Source organism: Sturnus vulgaris, chromosome 6 (assembly GCF_052056855.1).
Source record: "Sturnus vulgaris isolate bStuVul1 chromosome 6, bStuVul1.hap1, whole genome shotgun sequence".
Lineage (NCBI taxonomy): Eukaryota > Metazoa > Chordata > Aves > Passeriformes > Sturnidae > Sturnus > Sturnus vulgaris.
Genome location: NC_142248.1, coordinates 37,598,907 through 37,618,048, shown reverse-complemented (window position 1 = coordinate 37,618,048; position 19,142 = coordinate 37,598,907). Strand labels below are relative to the sequence as shown.

The 19,142-nt window shown below is 46.1% G+C and overlaps 1 protein-coding gene and 2 long non-coding RNA genes across 3 annotated transcripts in view; 1 reads left to right on the top strand and 2 right to left on the bottom strand.

Moving 5' to 3' along the window:
• LOC148223432 (uncharacterized) overlaps nucleotides 1–16,598 on the top strand; it is a 62,314-nt gene extending 45,716 nt beyond the window's left edge. Inside the window, exon 4 of the long non-coding RNA XR_015804240.1 lies at nucleotides 16,207–16,598. This is a non-coding gene — a long non-coding RNA (uncharacterized LOC148223432). The remainder of the gene's footprint in view (nucleotides 1–16,206) is intronic.
• LOC148223431 (uncharacterized) overlaps nucleotides 1–19,142 on the bottom strand; it is a 115,125-nt gene that overhangs the window by 38,119 nt on the left and 57,864 nt on the right. The gene's annotated exons all lie outside the window — the stretch shown is intronic.
• Nucleotides 4,383–5,911, bottom strand: DIO3 (iodothyronine deiodinase 3). Its single transcript, XM_014871958.2, has one exon. It carries the CDS (start codon nucleotides 5,808–5,810, stop codon nucleotides 4,986–4,988), a length of 825 nt encoding a protein of 274 aa, XP_014727444.1. The 5' UTR covers nucleotides 5,811–5,911; the 3' UTR covers nucleotides 4,383–4,985.

Genomic DNA, 19,142 nt, shown 5'->3' with positions numbered 1-19,142 from the left:
TGTTTATAATTTTCCATACTGCCCATTGCTTTATAATGGATAATGAAATGCCCTTCTGCTGGGAATTATGTGCCAGTTCATTCTTGAAGACTCCAGTAAGAAATGCAGCTCCTGGATACCTTTATCAGACTTTAGGATCACCTCCCTGTGGGGTAATTCTGGGCACTGGGGAGTTGTGTAGGGGGTTGAGCTACCTTACCCCATATGGCCATGTCCTAAAGGTCCTTTTAAGATGGAGGATATTTATTACTTGAAAGGAAATGGAAGAAAATGCTTCCATGAGCAAAGTCAGGATGGAGCTATTAATTTGCCAAAGAGAGATGAAACAACATACAGACCTGACCTTCTAAGTTTGGTTGGCACAGGAACTCCATAGACCAGACTGAGGAAGGCTTACTTTTGAGGGCACAAGCGCTGAGAAGCATTGTCATGCAAAACATACTGGCTGAAGGATTTTAACCTTGTACTGTATTTCATTTTCACCTAGGAATACTGAATACTGTTTGCAATTCTAGTTAAGATGTTTTTGGCCATTGAGTGTTAGTGCATTTACCACTGTAAACCACTTCCAAAATCTCTGAAGAAGCAGGTGGAAGGACAAGAAGATGAGAAATATATGAGTCAATTAAGTGGAGGTCATAATTGAACCCCTTTTCAAGAGGCATCATCAAATATTTGTCTGAAAAGAGAAATTTGCAAAGAGGGAAGCAAGTGTCAAATTCCCTTTTGGCAGCAGGATCTTAAAAGCAATTAGTATGAAAAGCTACCTTATCTAAAGCTCAAGACACAGAAGGATGTGCCTTAACAAGTGGAAGGAAACACATATCGATGGGGTTTACAACTCTCATGCTGTAGGCAGGATGGGAAAGGTGAGGAAATGTGCTGACATGCCGAAATTGTGGCAGAATATAGGACCCTGGCACTGGCAGTGAGGAGGAACTTGAGAATGATTTTTGAGCTCTGTATGCAAACAGCTGTCTGTCTTCCACAGCATGCTGTAGAAAAAGAGAGGTTTTGAACTACTAGAAAAGCAAAGGAAGTGCAATCGCCCAGATTTTGATCATAATTACACCCAGGTGGTTCTGAAGTGACTACACCCGTGTCATTGAAGTTACACCAGTACAAAACTTGTGTGAGAACTGAATCGAGCTCTTTGTTTTCTTGCATTTGTGTACCAAGAGTACTCTAACAGCTCTTAGTAAATAATAAATTAATAATGATATGATTATCTCCCTTATGACTGGAAGAAGTACAGAAAAATAAGTGTCAGAGCAAGAATTTGCTTGCAAGATTATTAGGAAGTGTCATTTCTACATTTGTATTAAGTATAGGATGCTTTGCTGGACTAATTTTAATTTCTGGACCGAATGAATTTTTTATTTCAAACATCAGAAACATCCAGCATAGTCAGGTAGTATGTAGTGAACAATAGAAAGACCACAACATACAGGTCATAGTTCAAATGAGCCAGACCTTTGGTCTTTGTATGGAAAAGTAAAAAAAATAAAAGTGCCTTTAAATCCCCAGCAGAAAGTAGTAATGAAAACAACTAATGAAGGCAAGTGCTTTTTCTGTCTTTCTGGTTTTTTGCTGTTAAACAAATTATATTTTAGTAGTTGGCTTCATTTGTGTTTCCCCATTTGTGTCTCAGAATACACCAGATTGCAATGTTACATCACATTTTTAATGACTGGAACCATGTCCTGAGATCCCCCTCTGACCACACCACAACTTCCTTCTTTCCTTTCTCCTCCTGGCTAGAGGACTGTATGTAATTATGATGAGGACATAATTCAATTAATTATTGACAGAACATGTAATTGCCACTCAGATCTCTCTCTGATAAATCTCTCTGCGCTTTCTGACTTCTGTTTGTCGTGCACTAGGGAGGTGGAAAGGCACAAAAAATGCATTTTAAAGATAGGACGTTTCTCAATCCTTTGTACCAGTCGGAGAGGCTTCTGCAGCCCTGGGCTCTTTAGATGTACAGTGTATTGTTCTCATCTGTGCTAAACAAGTATCCCCGAGAAAGCTCAGTGGGATGGAGGCTTATGATTCATTTTAAGTACAGGATATAATAGGAGCAGATAACTTTGATTTGTGCAAAGGAAAAGTGTGATCTCTTTCAGGGATTCCAGGAATTCACAGCAAATTTTTCTTCTGTTGCTGATTAAAGAGAAAGTGATAAATAAGAGCTCCGTGTTCAGTTTAAAGGAGGAATGTAGCTTTAGAAAGCTGACTTATTTAGAGAAAAAAAAGTCCTGACCTCATATAGCCTTTGACCAAGATCTGCTAGTAGTAGAGAGTAAAAATGAGGCTGTTTCTGTTATTATTAAAGCCCACAGTGACCATTTCTGTCTGTATGACCGGAAAATGTCCTGGGGGCCAGGCCAGGGTGGGGATGTGCCCGGGTCTTGCCCGTAACTTCGGATTACAACTAAAGCTTGCCAAAAGCGAATAAAGGAAAGAGATAACGAGGTGAGAAAGCAAAGAATGGCTTTATTGTAAAGTCAGGAAAACTAAACTGAAAAAAAAAAGAAAGAAAAAGAAAAAGAAAAAGAAAAAGAAAAAGAAAAAGAAAAAAAAAAGAGTAATCACGTACGCAGAGGCTGCTCTCGTAGCCGAGAGAGGAGACCCGCGGCTCCTCTGCCTTTGGTTTTTCACGGCACGACGTGCGCGGGTTTGGGAAAGGCGCTGCGGGGCAGGGCCCGGGCCGGGGCCGGGACCGCGCTGCGAGCCGCGGACGGAGCAGGCGGAGCGGGGGCTCTGCTGTCCCGCAGCGGGGCAGGGAGAGCTTAGTTAGTGCTCGGGAGTCTCGTACTAGGGAGGAGCGCTCATTCGTCCCCGGTGGGGTGGCAGGAGGGAGCCGAGGCTCATGTACCCATGCACCAGGTGGGAGCGGGATGATGCCCTGCCGCAGCCTGTCCTGCTGGCCCTGCCGCCGAGGCTCCCCTCCGCTCCGGGACTTCGCACAGGGCTCTGTGCTTGGCGCCCAGCTCCTGGCCAGGGGAAGCAAGACCACCTCAGGGTGGGCTGTCCCCCGCTGCCCCAGCATCAACCGGAAGCACCTGAGCCGGGCGGAACCGGTGCCTAGAGCCCGGTGCCGGGGGCTCCGCTCTCGGGGGCAGCGGAAAGGTGAAGAAGGGCTGGATGGGTTTCGAGCCCGTCAGAGCAGGCGCAATGGCCAGGCGGGTCGGGAAGCCCAAAGCGGGCACCTGAGCCGGATCTTTTGACATCTCAGCATAGCTGCCCGATTTTCAAGGGGGCTGCGGGGACAAAGGGGACGGACAAGCGGGATCGGAGCATCTGATTTCTCTGTGAGGGATTACTCGGTGCTGCTTTTGTTGCGGGGAGAGGCGGGAGTGGTTACGCATGCTAGTCTAAACCGTGAATGTTGAAAGACTGGAACGCTGCGGGTCCAGAGGAACATTGTCAAGCCAGGGGCTATAACGCCCTTACAAACAGCTTCCCGCAGGTTTAGTTTAGCGCTGCGGGCGCGACTCGGTGCCCAGCTGCGGAGAGCGGAGTCCGAGGCTTGCCCTGCTGTCGGGCCGTGCATCCCGCTCCAAAACTTAGGGGCTTAACAGCTCGGGCGCCTCGTCCCGCTGCTGCCAAGGACGTGGAGGAGTTCAGGGGCGCCACGGATGGTCCTTAAAAACGCACTGTTTCTGGGCAGCTTGGTACTGCTCCTGCGGAGGTTGCAGGATGCTCTCCACGCCCTGTCTCACCTGTCGGGATCCAAGGGAGCAAGGTTCGGCACTCCCCACCCTTTCAAGCACAGCTGCCGGCCCCCGGGGCTGGGATTGAGCCTTGCACGGCCGAGCTGGGCGCTGCCCTCCTGTCTGAGCCCCTCGGCCGCGCTTCGCCGCAGGTGCGTTTCGCGCTGCCCCCGTCCGGGTCCGGTCCGGCACCGCCTGCGTGCCCGAGACGAGGTGACCTCGGCGGGGCGGCTCTCCTGCCCAGGACGGCTTTTCCTAGCCTGTGCTTTTGGTCGGGACTCACCCGACTTGTCTGCACGGCGCCGGTCAGCCCTGCACCTTCGCCCTGCAGGGCTCAGGGCTCAATCCGGGGCCGGCTCGCCGGGGTGGCTGGGGGAGCAAGCCGTCCTCTTGACCGGTCTCCTCCCCCAGGAGCCCCGGCGGTTTGTATTTCCCCATGGGGACACCCAGTACTCTCCCTTTCCCCCAGGTCGCGGGCGGTGTGCGCTCCTGCCGCCGCCGAGCAGAGCTCGCCGCCCCCGAGCCCCCGGCAGCGCATCCTCTCCCTCCCGCCGCTCCGCCTGCCCCTCCTCGGCTGCGGGGGGGGGGGGTTGTTGCGAGGTAGGCGAAAGGGAAAGTGAACGTAGCGGTCTGAAGATAGAGAAAGGCAGTCAGCCTTAGACGTGTAGTTACTCAACCTTTATTATTTAAAAAAATTCATAAAAAAAAGGAAGGTGAACGAACGTCTTACAAAACCCCCCCACATAAATAGGACATTCCGTCCAGCTCTGGCTATTGGCAGTTCTAGTATTTGACAACATCAGACGCGATTTCCTGGCATTAGAGAAATCCATTTCAAAATCGGTCATCACAAAGAAATACTAGAAATCCCAGTTAGCACTTGCTAGGCAGCACGGAGCACTTGTACACAACTTTTCAGACACACACCCGCGCACACACGCAGCTGGGAACAGATCCCGTAGGAAGAGAGCCTCCTTAAAAAATAGTAAATGCTTCTCAAAAAAAAAAAAAAAAAAAAAAGGAGAGAGTTATTTACAAAACACACATGGAAATACAGTATTGACAGAGCGTGGCTGGCAAATCAACATGATTTGAATAGAGAAAGGACTATGGCACGTCTTGCTCGAAAGCTCGCATAGCAGCCTCCTTCGAGTGTACCCGCGGGAAGACAGCTCCTGCCATCCGCGACGCAGTGCCTTCTCCCTTCCCACCTCTCCTCCCGCCCTCCCTCGCCTCTCCACCCCTGCGCTTCTTGCCAGGTCCTTTTTACACTTGGATGACCACCGTGCTGGGGCTCTGGAGCCGGGTTTTGTACTGGTCTAACCAGCTCCTCAGCTCCGAGATCTTGTAGCCCTCTGGTCCTCTGCCTCCCTGGTACATCACCTTCTCCTCCTGGATGATGTAGAGCCTCTCGAAGTAGGCACCGTAGGCGGCGCTGGAAGCATTGTCCATGGTGTCCACGGCCAGGGGACAATCGGGCGCCCCTTCCCTCATCAGCTGAGCTGCCCGCAGCCTGTCCTGGAGGCACTGGTGCTTGGGGATGTTGTAGGCTGCGTCCGAGCTGACCCAGCCGTCGGAGGGGTGTGCTTCTTCGATGTACACCAGCAGGAAATCGGCAATGTCCACGAAGTGCGCGGCCAGGCGCTGGAAGGACCTCAGGCGGGCCATGAACGGGGGTCAGGTGCAGCTGCCGAAGTTGAGGATGAGGGGTCTCTTGCCGCGGGCGAAGTCCAGGATGCGGAGCCTCTTCTGCCCGTCCAGCTGGATCACCTCGGGGTTAGGGGCCAAGGAACCCACGTGCGCTGACTTGAAGAAGTCCAGCTTCTGCCCGTGCCACACGGCTTTCAGCGACTCTAGCGTGAACATGCGGTTGGAGTCGGACACGCAGACCGGGGGGTCGTCGGGGGGCGGCTCCTCGCTGGCGCTGGCCGCCTCCTCCGCCGTGGGCATCGTCAGCATCTTCTTCCTAATGCACAGAAAATCCAGGAGCCAGAGCATCACGGCGGTGAGCAGGAAGCGGGGAAATAGGAGGATGCAGGCGGCCGCCTGGGTGAGCAGCTGCAAGGTGTGAACGCCGACGGAGTGGAGCATCGCAGCGGCTTGTGCTGCAGGGCGCTGGCTGCCGGGGGGCCCCCACGCACCCTGCGTGCCGGGGTCTGTGCAGCACAGCTGAGATCCCGCTTCTCTTTAAGCCCATTTTATAGTCAGGGATTTAAATGAAAAGTGACTCCACCTCCGTCCAGAACCCGCCCCTCTGGAACTTGAGCCTGGGGATTACCTACCCCTCCACTCTAATGACCTAAAAATACACAGACAAAAGGGGTGAGAGCCCCGGCGGGATCCGCGAGGGACGTGCAACGGAGCAGGGTGCAGCCACTATCAGGCGGGGCAGAGAGTCCGATACGGGGCACGGCCGGGGTCCCCGGCCTCAGATAGCGGCGGGCACTCCGGACAGCCCCACCAAGGACAATGCAACAGGCACAGCCCGCCCCCGGCCCGGCTCCCCACGGGCTGTGCGGCCAAGGGGCCGGAGCGGGAGCGGGGCCCGGGGCCGTCCCGGGTGCGCCTGCAGGTGACAGGGACGGGCCGCCCTCGCCCCGTCCCTTCCCGCGTCTTCCTCCCCTCCCCGCCCCAGCATCTCGGTCGCCCCCTGAACACAGCCTCCGCCCCACCTCACGCCCCGGCGCCGCGGGAGCACCCGGGTCTCGAACCCGCGGCCCCATTATTCTCCGGCGGCGGCGGCGGGACGGGCGGCGGGCGCTGCCCCGGCTCCCCTTTTGCCCCGGGCCAGCGCTGGGCGGGCCGGGCCCCGGCGGCGGCGGCCCCGGCGCGGGGGCACCAGGTGGGCGCGGGCCGGTGGGCGCTGCCCCGGGCGGAGGAGGGGCTCGGGCGGCCGCCAGAGGGAGCTGTTGGCCGAGAAGCCGCGGCGGCGGCGGGAGCGCGGGGCCCTCAGCCCCGGCCGGGGCGTCTGCGCCTGGCCCCGGCCCCGGCCCCGGCCCCGGCACCTGCCTGCCCCCCGCGGCACTCGGGAGTACGGGGCTGCATCGCGGCCGCTGCGGGGCCGGTGCTGCGGGAAGGGGCACGATGGGTGGGCAGAGGGGACGGTGGAGGCGACAGGAGAGCGCCGCGTCTGCGGTGTCCCGCTGCTCATCGGGGTCCCGCTGCACCCCCGTGCGCAGCGAGGCAGGGCACACACTCCTTTACGGCGTCCCGGGAGGAGCCAGCAGTACTTTTCTGCACCTGTCAAGCGACATACAATCACAAGCTTCTCACGGGACTGGGTCTGGCCAAATCCTTAAACTGAGGGCTGAAGTGTCACCTCACGGGCATGGCCAGGTAGATGTGTGCGCTGTCCACAGAGTGGACCCGCGAGCGCCTTTGGGCTGGGTGAGCTGTGTATCAGTAGCAAAGAGCTCACACTATGCAGGGCTGAACACTGACTGGCCACCTTCAGTCTTCACCCATCAGAAGGAATTTATGTAAATTCCTTCCTGCTGAACTAGATGGAGACTTGTCCCAGAAGTACGGAGCGTAACGTAGTTTGGTGTCTCCTCTCAGAACTTTGCCACTCCATTGTTGCAGGGTTCCCAGCTTGCAGCATGCACATCGTTTCCCCATCAGCTTCCTCAGAAAGGGACATTACTTGTCCAAGACGCTGAACACTGCCCTCTGCTATGCAAATGTGGCTCATGCAACCCTGGGCTACTGCTGCAGCTGCCACTCACCCAGGTGTCTGTGACACTGACTTTGGGACATGCAACCCAGTGTGCCTGTGGGTCCTGAGTGCCCCGTTTCTGCCTGTGGCCAGTGTCAGGTCTCTGGCTGCAGATTCCAAGCATCTCGAGGACCTGCATTTCCCCCAGGCGCAGTTCATGCTCCAAAACTGACTGTGCATGTCTGCACCTCCCATCCATCATCTGCAAAATGGAAAAATGAATGCTGAGTCTCCTCATGGGCGGCTATGCTGCTTGTTTATTTTTTTTATTTTTATTACAAGAACCCTAAATAAAAGGCAAAATTAAAATCCCATTTTATATTTTTCTTTATCTAGTTCTGAATAGGCTGATTTAGAGCAATCTAATCACCAGACGCCTGGTTTGTAGTGCCTTGGTGCATCATCTTTAGTTGGAGACAGCAGCAAGGTAATTCAGCATTTTAACATCTGAAGGGAAACGTATGCTCCAGCCCTCATAAAGCCACGTTCATCCACTAGTCTGATTAATAACTTCTTTGGCATTCCACGGTGCTCAGTCCAGGGAAAATTACCGAGTAGATATTTACTATATTGTCAAACTTATTTTGAACTATTCATGTGGGCCTCTCACCACCTCTCTGTGCAGTTATGCAATCTTGAAAACCACAAATTAAAGCCTCTAAAGAGACGCAATAACAAATTGTAGAAGCTCTGAAGAAACCCCCAGGAAAAAAATTGATCTCTCAAAGTGACCTCTTCAAACTATGCTGACAGACAAAAGCCTGAGTAAACAGATGGGTTTGCAACCCTGAATATCAACAAACTTTGCTCTACTAGAACAGTGAGAGATATTCTGAGGTAAAAATGCTATCTGGTCTTATATACTCTATTTGCAGCTGGATAGGGACTTTGGAAATTACTTTTTCTCCATTCCCTGTAAACAGCTTTGCTTTGTTTTTGTTGCTTGAAGGAAACCTTTGAATTGGAGTTTCCTATTCAACTGTGGATAGAGCAGAGAACTGAAGCATTCTGCTTCACTAGCCCACTGCTACACTTTCCTGCCTCAGGAAAATTCAAGTACGTCCCGAGGCCAGTGTTTCACAGTGAAACAAACGGTGGCTCTACATGGCCCTACAAGCCAAGCTCTGACATGCTCAGCCAAGGTGCAGCACTCATGTTTTAACTCCATGGGAAAGGGTGGAATTCCTTCTGCAGCCCTTTGGTTCTCGGAAGGTTTGAAGCCATTCTTGCTGCTATTCTCACGTCTGTGTTAAGCTGGATGGTTTTCAAAATCCTGTGTTTTAACTCTGGTAAACCCCCTCTCTACTTCCCAAAGGCTATACCTCCCAGTTGGAGCTTGGATTATTTTTAGGTGTGTGAAGGTAGTCAGTCTTTCTAGGAATCCATATCACTGATATTAATAGTATGGGAACTTATGTCTTCCTGTATACTGAGGGTTTCATAGAATATATCCTAAAATATGGGTTTTACAGTGGCACATCTGGTTATGGGTGGTTTTTACTCTTCTGCATGTGGTCTGTGGTTCAGCAGTCACTAACTTAAAAATACATAAGTTTGTGTGTGTGTGTCCTCACACAAGTGCACATACATGGTTCACATTATTTCCTTTTTTCTGAGAACTTTATAGCTGTAGTTTTTCTTCATTTGATAAATGAAATTTATAACTCTTTTAAAGTTCTTTTCATAAACAGGAGCTACAAAATAAATTCAGCAACTTATAAAAGCAAAACCTCAAAAAGCTGAAATTAAAACCATCACGTCTGCTTTGATGTAGAGGATGTGTTGAAATGGTATATTTACATGTTTATTTTCTATTTTATAATTTCCTGCACAAAGGCACGCAATACTTTCTGACAGGAACTGAAATGTATTCTGGAAGTGTTCCACCTCTCATGTCATCTAAGCTCCATGTCGTTAATGTGGTAGAACTCTATGTGAAGGAAATGAAAAAGACTTTCCTGAAATAAGAGCTGGGCAATTTCTACTCATCTATGTGGCTACCCGGTGACTGAAGAGAGGTGCAGTGGTGCAGTGGTAAATTACTCACCTGTCTGGTATCTGTAAGAAGTGGGTGAATGTTATATTACTGAAATTGGTGGTGGATAAACTCCATTTGCAGTTGTTTGCTTGTAGTGACACCTCTGGAAAAAAGTTACCATATGATGGAGACTCTGCATGGGTCTAGCTGTCTCTGGAGCTGCCTCTCTATTAATCTTTCAGCACTTTTAGATGACACCTGTTTTTCTTTTCCTCCCTTCTGTGTTTCTTTTTTTTTTAATAAAATATATATGACTCAGAAAAAACATACAAATCTAAGCACCTAGGCAATGCCTGGAGTAGGTTTGAGTATAAAAAGAAAAGAAGTGCTGTGTTGCAGATTTGTCTATAAAATCACTAGCAGAGCCATGGCCTTTGAATCTCCTACCCACCCTGTCATTCTTACCTTCGAATACATGACAAGTGTGTCAAAGAGGTTCCCTTCACTGAAGCTTTCAAATATTTTTCCCCTCGTTTTTCGCTGACTCTGAGTTGAACTGGGAAAGAGTTGTTTAATTTGGAGGGAGAACTGATTCCACAGCCACAGGTCTGTTAGTGCAATGCTCACCCTGAGTAAGTGGAAACCAACAATTTCTTGAGCCTGTGAGCCATCTACCAAGGCTTTGCCATGTGACCAAGTGTGCAGTTCCCCTGATGTGTAAGTGGGTTTCTGCACCTGCCTCTCCATGGCTGCTCCCCAGTGTCCCTGTTGTGCCAGCAGCCTGTCAGGTTAGATAACCAAAAGGTTCTAAATTAAAGAATTTTGGTTTTAAACTCAGATGGTTTTGGTAAGTGGGTTTACTTTAGAATCTCTAAAATAGTGTCCAATAGCAACTTGAATGACAAAAGATGCATCTTTGTATCCCATTAATCCTCCCTCACTTCTGCTTGCACTGTGTCTTGTGTGATCCTGAAGTGACCTGCAGTGATGTGCTTTGGAGACTAAGGGGGCAGAAGAGCTTGACTTTAGAAAAAAAGAGTTATTTCCTGACAGGTTAGCTCCCTAGAGTTGCTAATGATGAAAGGAGATGATCGTCTGTGATGCAGGGGAGGCTCAAGAGCAGGGCTAACAGGACCATCCCATCAGACTGACTTAGCAATATTATGCATCCACACCTGAGTGGAATTGCATCGTGAGAATGTGTTAAGAGTGGAAACAGATTTCCCTGCAAATGTGCATAGTCTTATCCTTTTGTGTGGTGGAAGAGCATAGGAGATGTACAGGAGGTGACAGTGGCTGTCACAAGCTCCTGCTGGGAATGTAGCTGGATAGGGTGCACAGCTGGCTTCTGGGGGGAACCAGCAATATTAACTTCAACAGCAGCTGCTAACACCCCTCCATCAGCGGGAAATCAGATTATCTGGAACCCCCCAAGCCAAGCATATCCCTGCTACCCATCAAGCAAACTGCTCAAAAGCTGCTGTGGCTCAAGAGCTCAGGCTGGACCCCCTGGTAGTACGGTATAATTACAGTCATCTGAATGGTTTGCTCTGCAGCAAAGACAACAGTCTCGTCCAGAAGTGGAACCCCGCAGAGTTATACTTAAGCAGCGACTCTATACACAGTGAATACAGATGAAGTCCTTGGCAGAAAACACAAAATACTTCTACCATTGTCTTTGTTTCAGGTGTGCTGTAGATGAGGATAAGGAGATGCAATTTGCTTGAATCTAAATCTGCTCTAAGAAGATTGTAACAAAATTCACCACGTGCAGTGTTTTACAACAGAATGTGTTTCAGTGCATGACATAAAATTCAATACACTAATACTGTTTAGAGAGATGGGCACAGCAGGCTGATAACTCAGATTAGTTTCTCATCTTTTGAAAGGCAGCATAACATGAGTATTTTCTCAAAACGTTACTGGGATAGTTTGGAGTGGAAAGACTGGGTCCAACCTTTGTCAGGGTAAAGGGAACACCATCCCTTGGAGATCCTTTGCCAAGGGCGGGTCTCACTGCTGTCTGGCAGTCTTTGTCACAGGCAAGTCCTCAGAGCCCCAAGGTTTGTGTGATGAAAGCTGTGAGTGATCAGCAGCAAAACTCCTGGTGCTTTCCTTGTGATTGTGATTTTGCCCAAGCCACGTAGCATGATAGCAGACAAAAAGGGGGCTGAAAACTCAGGATCCAATATTCATCCTCTCACTTTCCTTAGCAAGTGTAGTAGAATAAAAATAATTTGAATATAATATAATATAGTTTAGTTATTCTCAGGTTTTAAGGCGATTGCATGTGGCCTGCCTGAAATGATACACGTTTGAATTTTCAATCTCTAACAGACTCAGAGGGGAAGGCAGGAAAAAAATAACATTTAAAAAAACATTTATTCAAGGAAAATCGTTAGGGATCATGTATAGGATAATCTTCTTCAGGGTGACCCTCATTTTCTGCAATATAATGGTTTTACCCAGCAGTGGTTTAATGGTTTTGAATAAGCTGTAGAGCAGAGGAACAAACATTTTAGTAAGAATGGAGGGGTTTACCTAGAAAGGTAGGAGTATCAGCCCACTTTGAATATAGAATGGAGATGATTATTCTGCTGACCTTTCATTCCCACCATCACTAAAATGTATATTATGAATATAATGGAGTCTGGTTTCGTGTAAATGATTGCTGTAAGCATGACGGACTCGTTTGAAGAAAGTGGCATTCCAAGCAGGAGGCTGGAAGGCACCAGTGCTGTGCACTGAGGCTCTCATCAAACAACTTTCTTGCTTCAAGTCTTTTATTTGAACATAAATGTTTGTGAAGTTTTCCAGTAATTTTTTTTCCTGGCATTCACCCCACGACTCTTATTATTTTTAGCCATGTAAAATGGCATTATGCAATTGCTGAATTTGTTTCTTTCAGCCCATGATGATTTATAAGACTTAATTTCCAGGATACTCCCTTGAAGTTACCTTCTCTTTGTGACCTCAGGATTTCTCTTCCCAGACCTTTGGTATTTATTTTTACTATTTCTGTGGTTGAGGTTTGGCAATGTTGTTTTGGATTAACGACAAACATACATAAGGACTGGAAGGAATACATGTCTTAATCTCCTAATTTAATGTGTGGATTGTTTATCAATAGTAGAAAGAGGTTTCTGGACAGGTTTAACACATCGTAATAATGGGCCTCTGCAGCCAGATAGAAAGATTCTGATGTATCTGAACTACATGTAATTCCTCTCTTGCTCCAAAATAGATGAAATTTGCTTTTTTTATATTGCAATACAGTATTTCTTTCTCAGACTTTGCCCAGAAGGAATTGGAAGTGGAAGTCAGTTAGTTTGGACAAGTATGCATTGTTTATATGGAATATTTTAATTGACATAAAATTGTGTAAACCTTTTAGCTCCTCTGCTCTTGGATGAAGAAAAGATCTTTGGCATAACAATCCTGAATTTCTGTTCTATTTTTCACTTTTATGCAGGAAATTGCAAATAATTTAATGCACAAATGAAATTACTCAGCATTTTACTCAGTTGTGGAATTTTCCTCATGAGCAGTATATTTTGCTTTCATCATATACCCACTAATTTCTTAACTTGCATCTTCTTATTTTTGATTTTTCTGTATATTCTCATCTACCTTCATGGTTTGTTTACTCAGGCTTAATTCCTTCCCTACATAGCCTACTCTGAATAAAGTGTTCCTTTGAAAATGATTAACTTTGCACTTTGTTTACAGTGTAGTCTTGCAATGTTATATCTGATACTCATTAGCAGGAAAACAGAAATAAAAGGAGAAACATTAGTTATCACTGCCAATAACTTTGAATTTACTGGGGTGAGGATCTGACCTGAAATGTTTAGGTTAGCTCAACAGCTCAAGTTGATTTGGAGGGTCTTAATGTTTATGCCTAACAGTGCGTCCTCCTATGACTTTTTATTTTTAACTGCTCAACAGTTCTCACTTTCTGTGAATTTTAAAGTTATTCTTAGACTAAGCAATAGAGTCTCTTCACAGGGAAAAACTGTGACAAGCTTATCTATGTGATACAGCTCATCATTTCTGAGGGCACATCACATCTACCTGAAGCTCTAGCACGAAAAAACAACCAAAGATTAAATTGTTACTTTTAAACTTAGATGTGAAACTTCAGGTTCCAATTCACTGTCTTCAGTGTGTGAATTATTCTGCATACCTGGAATGGTCCACCCTTCCCTGTGGACCATTAATTTGAGTTTGAATTTCTTAAAACGAGAAAATGCTGCTATAGAAAGGTATTAATAACTCCATTTAAAAAATGGGAATCATATACTTACCTATGCAAATAAAATGGATCAAAGCGACCTAAGTCTACTTGTATAAATGGGAAAGATCTCTGAAATGCGCATTTGTTGCAAACAAACCCTGGATTTACTAGGTAATGAGGGAATAGTTTTTTAAGAACAATTATGTTGTATTTTGAAAACTTGACATTTTCTCTCTTAACTAATTTTAATTGGTATTATGATCCCACTGAGCCAAAAAAACCCCAAACAAACAAGGAAGACAGCAGCAAAATATAAACTAGGAGTGAAGTATCTTAGCTGATGAAATCACAGACAAAAGCCTCTGAAGCCTTTTTACAAATACCTTCTTCAAAGTGGGGTGATCCTTGAGCAGTTGTGGCCCATGTCTATTCCTTGGCCTCTTCTACAGCTGTTGACATTGAACTGCCAATGAAGCAGCTGTCACTTTTTACCAGCGTATTGCCTGCCAGCAGCTGGCTCAGAAGTGCTGCTTTTAATTAAATTTCTGATTTCAATTGGATTTTGGTTTGCAGTTCACAGCTAACAGAGATTTTCAGGATGGGGTCTTGTGAGGCATCTGCGGGTGTTTCAGACACCTCTGTGGCACAGAGATGTGCTCAGAAAAATCAAGCATCACCTTAAAATTTGTTACAGTTTTCCTCTATCACTTGTGAGAGCTCTTCCAGATCTCGCTGCTGTAATGGATAGAATTATTCATATTTTCAGCTTAACTGTATCTATGGCATATTTACACTGCTTATTGGTGTGCCAACATTGTCTCTTTGCTGAGGCAGTTATCCTGTCTCCCCTTTCTCTGTGAATTAAAGAATTGTAGAATCATTAGATTGGAAAAGACCTCTAAAATCATTGAGGGCAGTCCTAGCCCCTCGGGCACTGCTCCACTGGGACTAACAAGCCAAACTCTTGTGGGGTGCGTTGGCACTGATGGGGACAGGCAGACCCAGGCTGAGTTCTGCTGGAGACTTCATTAGCACTGATTTAATTCAAGCCATGTGGATTTTGGGACAGTATGGGGCCAACTGAGGGTCACATTGGTCTGCACCTGTTTGTTCAGATGTGTGCAGAGTCTGTTCTGATGAGATGGATTTTCCATCTCTCTGATCCTTCTAGAAGCAGTTTTCTGCACCTGTTTCATGACAAGTCCATTTTCCTGCATCATATAGGAAAGAATTAATTGGAAAACAAAATATGGCTCCACCCACTCTTCCTTTTCCTTGCATTAGCCCTGCTTGGCAGAGCATATGGTCACTGGTTCAGCACAATCATTCTCATCAGTCAGGCTGACATCTGGAAGTCACAGACAAACACAGATGCAGCTTGACAGCTGAACACCTGGGCAAGGAGCGTGGCATGTCAGGGACATGCTGGGTGTACCCTACATGTGCTGTGTTATTTGAGCACTGCTGTGCAGTATGGCTTGGACCTACTGGAAACCCAAAGGACAAATGAAAAGTTTGGGTACATTTCGTTCCAAAGCCTCTCTTGTTGTATCAGCCAACACACCATAGAGCCAGCCCATCTTGGTGAGCCTGGTGTGACTGAAGAGGCTGGGGCGGATTGTGCACTCCCTGGCCATCTGTGTTGTTCACGTTTCCCACAGGCTGGATTTCCTGCTCATGCAGTGCATGGCATGGGATTTCCCAGGCACAAATATGGGAGCCCAGGCACATGCTCTGGGGCCGTGTGACAGGGATGTGGCTGTGGAACTTCCCCATATGGAACACAGCTGTGTCTGTCCTTGAAAGGAGTGACCTAAATTTTACACAGTATTCCAGTGACGTATGACCAGCACATCCCTCACTGCTGGAAATACCCCATGTGTTTCTGAATTGTACTTGTTTACCATTGCTGCCTCTCTTTAGGGACTTATACTAACCCTGACTTTGATTGAACCATCAAGAGTTTTCTCCTCCACGTGCAGCTGGCAAGTGCCCAGTTTATTGTGATATTTTTTGCTGCCAGCTTCATGAATTTGAGCTAGGCAGTTCTGGATTTCATCCTGTTCATACTGTTTCAGTCCTTGAAGTTGTTTAGTTCTTCCAGTGAAATACTCCAGTCCTGTTCTGTACACTCACAGATTTCCTAAGGTTGATTCCAATTTTTGCACCCTAGTGTTCTATGTAATATATATATGGTCTGTTGACCATATTGTTGTATTTTAATTTGATCATGATAATAAGCAGACAGCAGATAACCTTAGCTGATGTAACTATCACAGCTTTTGCTATCAAAATAGTGCTGGTAGTGTTCCCAGCTATGGTTCTGCCAGAATGTAATTAGAAATGTACCTTTAAAATGTGATCTTTCTTTAACTACTGTAAACATATTTTAAAAGAATTCCAAAGGCTTTGCTTAAAAATAAAACTGTGCTTATGAAACACTTACTCTTATACCAAATTAACACTAAGGATGTAACATAATATTAAAGGTTTAGATTTCCATTATGAGGACTATTTGCCCTTGTTTAACTCAGCTGCAAATTTTTCCTATATACAGAATCATTTAGGTTGGAAAAGAACTGCGAGATCATGGAGTCCAACTTTTGATTGACTACCACCTTGTCAAATAAACCACAGCACTAAGGGCCACGTCCAGTCATTTCTTGAACATCTCCATGGATGAGGACTCCACCACTTCTCTGGGAAGTCCATTTCAATGGCTGACAACCCTTTTATTCAATGCTTGACAACTGTTTCAGAGGAAAAATTCTTCCTGATATCAAACCTGAAACCTCCCCTGGTTCAGCTTGAGGCCATCTCCTTTCTTGTCACTGGTTGCTATGAGAAGAGGCTGATCCCAGCTGGCTACACCCTCCTTTCAGGTAATTGTAGAGAGCAATATGGTTTCCTCTTAGCCTCCCTTTCTCCAGACTAAACAACCCTGCTCCCTCAGCTGCTCCTCATATGACTTACAGTGACCCCAGCTATTGTGACAAAGCACACACCTCTTTTTGAGTCAGATGCCAAAGAGATATTGCAACAATCTGCCCTGCCATCAGTGCCTTCCAATAGTGGTGTTGAAGCTGGCCTTTAAAGCAGTTTTATTCTGTTAACCTAAGAACTGGGCATTATGTTCTATTTTCTCTATGCCACAAGGGCTCTCTGGTTCCCATCCCCTTTCTCCAGCTTTCTGACTGTGAAGAAAACTGAAGAAATATAAATGCAGTAGTGCATCTGAAAGCAGTCTAGGTAACGACTCCAAGAGACAAGCTGGGCCACATCTCGCATATGTTCAGCACTGATGATTGAAGTGTTGACATTGTCATGGTGACAATTAAGAAGCAAGAAGGGAAGGATCCTAGATCTGGCTGATTTAATGGGAATATTTTGGTTCTAATATCTATCTATTGCTAAGAACCACCCAAATTTAGTCCTAGCTGGCTCCATGAATATGAACTCTTTTAAGGGGGAACAAAGCTGGAAAACTGTGTGTACTGAGAAAACAGGAAAGGGTCCTGTGCTGAGCAGCCCTGTTTTTTGTGAGCACCAGCTCATCTGGGTAATCAGGGCAGAAGTTGTTTAGTTAGTGGGTGCTACCATCACTTTGGCCAGTTGGTCTCTGACAGGGGACAATGAAATTTGAGCATGTGGCAATAGGAGGCAGTGATGCTGCCTCCAGCATTTAATGAATCACTTTTAAAGGTGTTTGGAACTTTTTCTCATTTCTAGGTTATAATCAGTCAGAGAAAGATTTTATAAAACATTTATTTTCCATTCTGTGTGTAAAAATGATTAACTTTATTTGTTGTTTGATGCATTTCTTTTTCCATTAGGACATCAAGCCATAATCTGTTAAACACCTGCATGGAATTTTCCCAAAATGACCTGATATGGTGAATAGAGTTATAGACTATAGTTGAAGAGGTGCTTATTTTCACAGCTATGGGAACTGTGGAAACAGAAAATATTTTTTCTGAAAAGTTCTGGCATCAACTTTTTTTCTCTTATAGAGAGCTTTTTAGTAAAGAATTAAAGTTGCATAAGTATATTTCCTAGCACTAAACATTCTAAGAATAATACAGGATGATAAATAAGGTGACATTTAAATTCAGTACAGTGCTCACTGCCATCAAACTCTGTAACCACAGCCCTCTTGTATAGATATTTAATTTAACAATACATCACCTTAGATTCACAGCTCTGAATAGCTGAAGAGTCCTCATGTAATGCTTGCCCCTGACCCCCAGTAACTTGCCATTTGTTTGAATGGCATTCAATGAGTAAGCACTTGAGGCAGGGTGCTTCTGCAGATGTCAGTAATGTTTGTAGGAGATTTAATTTAGCACTGTATATTATGTCTCAGGCTTTCTGGGAAAGGTGATGTGAGGAAATTGTTTTACTGAGTATGGACCACAAAATTCATTATTTACTGCATTAATTTGATGTATAGTTTTTAATTCAAGATGGATTTTTGTTATTCAGCTGCTGAACAATGTAATATTGGAGTTCAGCCCAGGTCTTTGTGTCCTGAGGTGCATGAGGATGGCAGTACTGAAGAGGTTGTTAGCAGCTTTCTGACAGTTCAGATATCTTGTGTGCTGGAGATGAAGTCACTCCTTTCCACATAAGACAGCTGTTCAGATGCAGAGTTCTCCCCATATGCATTTGAAGTGTGGGATGCAAATTTTCACTTCCTTTTCTGCTGTAATTGAGCTATATAAAATCGCCCTGGAATTTGGTGTATTTGTAACTGGATAGGATTATAAATACTCAAAATACAACTCTTCTGTTCAAAATAGATCTGGTTGGTTTTTCTTTTGTTTGCTGAAGCTTTGGTTAGCTTTTTTTTTTTTTTTTTTTTTTTTTTAAATTTCTTTAGTAGGAAAAATGAAGTGCATTAAGTTTTTTCAGCTGGCCTGTTTGATCTTTCCCAGCTTGAACATAAAAATGTCACAGGAACCTGTGAGTAATCTGAAACACAAGGTGTGACTAAGGCAAATTTTCAAGGCCATACTGAGACATAACATACTTTGAAAAAAACTGTTGGAAGTCCTGGTCCAAGCTGGCATGCCTTAGTTACGGTGGTGTTTTGAATGGTACATCAGAAACTGCAGAGGTGACTATAAAGCATTGTGTGTCTTTTCATCTCTGTTGCCACACTTCATTAAAAGGTTATCAACATCAGTTCTAACTTAGCAGCATCTCAGTCTCCATCTCTGCATTTCTTCCTGTTACACTTCTTCCCAGGATTTAAAAGTGGCTCTTCTCCAAGCTGTACCCCAAGAAGCATGGGCAGATGTACATCTACTTGTGGACCACTGGAGACCAGTCTTCACCCAAATGTAGCTGCTGACCTACTCAAAGACAGTGCTAATAATAGCCACAGATCCATAGTTGCTGAGTGTCTTATGTGCTTGTCCAAGAGGAATTAATGGACCTATCAATGCATTTCACTCAATAACCACAAGTTCGTAGCAATTTTTGAATATTAGT